The 4,993-nt window shown below is 27.7% G+C and overlaps 1 protein-coding gene across 1 annotated transcript in view; it reads right to left on the bottom strand.

Annotated features, from left to right (window-relative positions):
• LOC100167484 (neuronal acetylcholine receptor subunit beta-2) overlaps positions 1-4,993 on the bottom strand; it is a 37,457-nt gene that overhangs the window by 27,710 nt on the left and 4,754 nt on the right. Inside the window, exons 4-5 of the mRNA XM_029488131.1 lie at positions 4,219-4,328; positions 248-479 (exon numbers count right to left, since the gene is read on the bottom strand). Of these exons, the coding sequence (XP_029343991.1) occupies positions 248-479; positions 4,219-4,328 (342 nt within the window). The remainder of the gene's footprint in view (positions 1-247; positions 480-4,218; positions 4,329-4,993) is intronic.

A 4,993-nucleotide genomic window follows, 5' to 3' on the forward strand; every position in this document is an offset into this window, starting at 1 on the left:
GCAATTATTACGATGAGTATGGCCCAATGACGTCACGCGGCTATTATGCATTTCTTAATATCTCTTAAAGTAATAATTTTTTTTACATCGGATTTTCACCAAATCATTTCATATAGCTAAAGTTACAATAATTTGACATTTAAAAATAATTTAAATATTTTTTTTTTTTGTGTTGTGTGCTCCTTTAATAACCACCATACATATTTTACACTTGATATTTAAAAATAATGTTAAGGTATATACTCACATAATATTCATCATTTGAAAAAGTATAGTTTACGTATAAATCGGTATAGATAGGAGATCCTATTTGAAAAGAGCAATTATGGGAATCAAACGGCCATTTAGCTATATTGGTTGAACATTGAGCATTTAGAGTCACACGATGATTGTATGTAACATTGCCTTTATTAGATATTTTCACTGTACTTAAGGGTAAAAAATAAGAATACTCTCTATTATCTTCACCATTGAATCCCCTAAAATATATTTTCATAAACTATATTAGAGTATGAAATAAAAATTGCTATTTAATATACATATTGTAATGATTATATAATTTAAAAATACACTAGATCTAATAGTATACATTACAGGGGCGTAATTTGGTGGGGGGGGGGGGGGTTGCAGGGTGTACATTTGCACCAACTTTTTTTGAAAATGCCTTCTTTGGCCTGCCAACAATAAATATAAGCGCCGATATACCTAAGTATTTTATATTACATATATTTTATATTTTTTCAGTATTAAAAAAAAAAAAAAAAACATTGTACTAATGTTTAATTTTCAAGAATGTTTGATATGATTTTGTAGTCCCACAATATTATAATTGATAAAATTAAAACACAAACATTGTGAAAAAGGATACCAATAAAATACATTTCTGGTTTTATTAAGCTAGCTATATCATATATTTTGAGTATGCAGGGAGAAAAAATGTGTAGGTTAGATTCAGTTAGGTATTTTATTATAAAGGTGATATTTTATACCCATACATTTATTTACCAAGTGTAAATACCACTGTACACTGGTGTCCTCAATATAAAATAAATACATTAAAAGTACCCACACATAGTTCGTCAAAAATAGTAAAAATATTGTGATATTTTCATACTAATATAAATGACATATTAAAAAAATTATACAAATATTCTACAGTTTTTGTTCCCACTTGACCCCCTCCCCCCACAAAAAAATTTTCCATGTGGCCTGGCAATGATCTGAATGTCCTGCAAACATTTTGGCACCAAAGTTGAAATTACGCCCCTGAATCCTGATGCACTATACTGTTTCGAATCGAAAAATATAGACATTTAGGACATAATAAATTTATTATAATAAACAAATTAATTTTTACCTATTTTTTTTTTAGAAAAATCAAACCACTTATAAAGTAATGCAATATATTATATTTTGTGTCATACTACGTTAAAATATCACATAATATAATATTATATTACTATTTATTATCTATATATTTAAAAATGAATGCATGTGTGTCTGTGTGTCCAAATTACCATGGCAACCAATTATATATTATTTTGAAATTTCCGATGGAATATTTTGTATATAAATGGTTGCCATGGTGACATATGTTTATATTATTCATAGAAATAGAGTTTGCAATTTTAATGGACAACGAAGTGCACGGGATCATTATTGGTTGATTATAGATATAGATTTAAGATTATATATAGATTAGACCTCTGGGCAGAAGATAAGCTAATTTAAAAAGGGAGAGGACCAACCCCGGGAGGTGCTCAAACAGGGATTTTCAGATTTCCGATTGAAATGTTTGTTTATAAATGGTTGCCGTGGTTTCACAGCTATAATAATAATTATTATTGGTTGCCATTGGTTTAAAATTGTTGTTATGTTAACCATTATATTATAAAAAAACAACAAATAATGGGCAACATAAAGTGCACGGGATCAGCAGCTAGTATAAAATAAAAATGGTTATTCGTTTTTAAATTACAACAAAATAAGAAAATCGCTAGGTACTTGAGAGATCGAGTGAATAATATATCTAATGCTGTAAAAATTTGATCTTCAAACACTCATAATATAAACATTCAGTGAAAATTTCATGTATCACTTACCATAGTCATTTGGAGTTAAAACCAAAACTCAATTTTGTCGAAAAACTATTTTCCGTAAAAATTCCTTTATTTCCTTCATTTTTATTTGGTTTTTCCCTTCGCTTTTGAAAACTATTGGGAATTTTAAATGTTGACCTTCTTAATGCACCAACTATATACCTACCTACACTTTCCCATCGCACAAGATACCAGTGGCGACTGGCGAATACTGACTCCGATGTATGGGCATGCTCATTTATCGTAATGTATTATAGTTCTATTTAATTTATATATATAAGACTTTAATTTAATTAATATTAATTATATTACTTTAATTTTAATTATATTACAAAATTTATTGACGAAGTACAACCGACTGAGCATGCCTTGGAAAAAAACAGACAAAACTTGAGCGGCTGAGCCAGAAAGCAAGCAATAAAAAAATATATATATTATTATTTAACATAATATTAATTTGTAAATATATCGTATATACCTATATAAGAGTAATAGAGTATAGGCTATAAGTGATGAGAAAGGTAAAATTGATTTATAGATAATGCAGTTAATATATATTTTCAAAAATAAAAAAAGAAGATATCCTAATAAACTACTAAATTTATTTTTTCAATATAAATATTGCCATATAATAGTTTGTAGACTTTTAACTGATATAGGTATACAATTGTTTTTCTAAAATATCTGCTACCTTTTATTTAAAAATGATGTTACCTAGTTAATAAAAAGGGTACCATAAAAAAATGTAAGCAGTTAATATGTGGTTGCAATCGAGGTGAACAGTTTTTTTTACCCATTCGGGCCGGTCAAAACCTTTGCCCCCTCTATTGAACCTGTTAGATTTTTCTGAAGCTGCCAAAAAAAATTAAATTTCAATTTTGATCGTGTTATTTAGAATATCGTATATTATAAATCGTATATTAATCGTATAGTTATACATTTGACAACGTCAGTGTCCATATTTTGTTGATTCCTTCTAAAATACACTATTGTGTGGTATTTAAAGAGTAGCTTTGCTTATCAACAGTCTTATTTAGAATACTTTTTAAATGTATTCAGAATACGTATTCAAATACTTTCTTTTAAAATTTTAATGTATTTTATACAACTATTCAAAATATTTCAACAAATACTTTTTTTTTAAGTTCAAAAACATATCAATATTATCTTATCAACATATTCAATATCAATATCTTATATAAAAATTATTAACTTCTACTACCCATTAAATAAGAAGAAAGACTATTTATATATTAAAGATAAAAGCCAATCCAACCGGTGGTAGTCAGTGTCTCGCGGTATGCAAGCCCGGATTAAGAGGAGGTCCAGAGGGGCCATGGCCTCCGGGCCTCAATAGTTCAAATTTATAAAGGGGCCTCAGACTTGTCCATTACTTTTTTCGTTATAGGCTATAACACTGCATAAATCATCTTAAAAAATCGATGATTATTTAGCGAAGAAAAAAGCTTATACATTATAATTTATAAATAAAATGATACATTATTTATTGCCAAGTATACCTAATATCTATATATATATTTATTATAACAGGTACCTAATATTAAATAATTATATACATTATAAACATAATGTACATAATAAACTATTTTTTTTTTCGCACAGGGGTCTCTTTTAAAACTTTGGTCATTGGGCCTCAAAATGTCTTAATCCGGGCTTGGCGGTATGCCATGGTATACAGTAGTGAGGAGCTGATGAGGGTTTCAGTGTTCAGTCATTCTGTTGTATTTTGGCAAAACCTGATTGATAAATTCTCAGAAGTTTTATAATTTTAGAAATAAAATTTAAAATAGTACATTCCAAAATATTGGTAATTGGAATTTGGACTAGACCACTATAGAATGAAAAACAGTATTTAGTATTCTAGAATACAAATTAAAAATACAAATAAAAAGTATTTTAAATACAAAAAAAGTATTTAAATACAAGTATTCAAATACTTAACAAGGCTGCTTATACGCAAATATATATGGCAGTCGGCAATCATGTTCCCAAAAAAGTGAATTGTACAATTGTAGGTACGCAATAAGATTCTACTACTTCTACCCAATTTTAATACAGTTATATTAGACTCAGACAAGCATATATAATATTAACTTACATATTATATGACATAATATGAGGTAACCAAATATGGGTTGATTCTTCATACATGTATTGAATGTTGTCATATTTTGAAGAATCCCAAACTAAAAATTCATCTTTCCATTCCTATGTAAAAATGTTCATAATGTTTTATGTTACTTATACTTTTACACAATGATTGACGCAACTAGGTAATTTTTTTTTTTTTGGGGGGGGGGGGGGTGTTGGGGCTCATCAATAGACATAGTAGGAAAATAAGTATCCAATATCAATTATTGTCGATAGTTAATTTTTTTGCTTGATCTAAAAACTTAAAAATTGAATACAAAAGGTTCCTAATAAGGCGTTATAAAAGCAGTTCAGAAAAATCACGAAAACATACAAATTATATTGTAGTTAAAAATGTATAAAATGTTCAATTCGTATGGCTGAGGATTGAACATCTAAAACAAGGTTTCTCTAAGTAGTTCATGCCTTTATAAATATTTCTTTTTAAAACGATTGAAAATAAAAAAATCTAAATCTAAACCACAATAGTTTATAAGTGATTTGTGAAATGAATTAGGTACTTGGAGAAATAACTAGGACTTGCAGTAATAATTTGAAAGCAGGCTCCCTATATATATAATATTCACCCGTGAATAGGACAATATAGTCATATCCCCTTTTATCCTTTAGTAATCCATTTATTAAAATTCTGAATTTTTGAAATTTTCCTGTATCTATATAATAAATACTAACATTGATCATATTTTCAAATAAATACTTGGATTTTTTTATACCACTTAGGT

Source organism: Acyrthosiphon pisum, chromosome A1 (genome assembly GCF_005508785.2).
Source record: "Acyrthosiphon pisum isolate AL4f chromosome A1, pea_aphid_22Mar2018_4r6ur, whole genome shotgun sequence".
NCBI lineage: Eukaryota > Metazoa > Arthropoda > Insecta > Hemiptera > Aphididae > Acyrthosiphon > Acyrthosiphon pisum.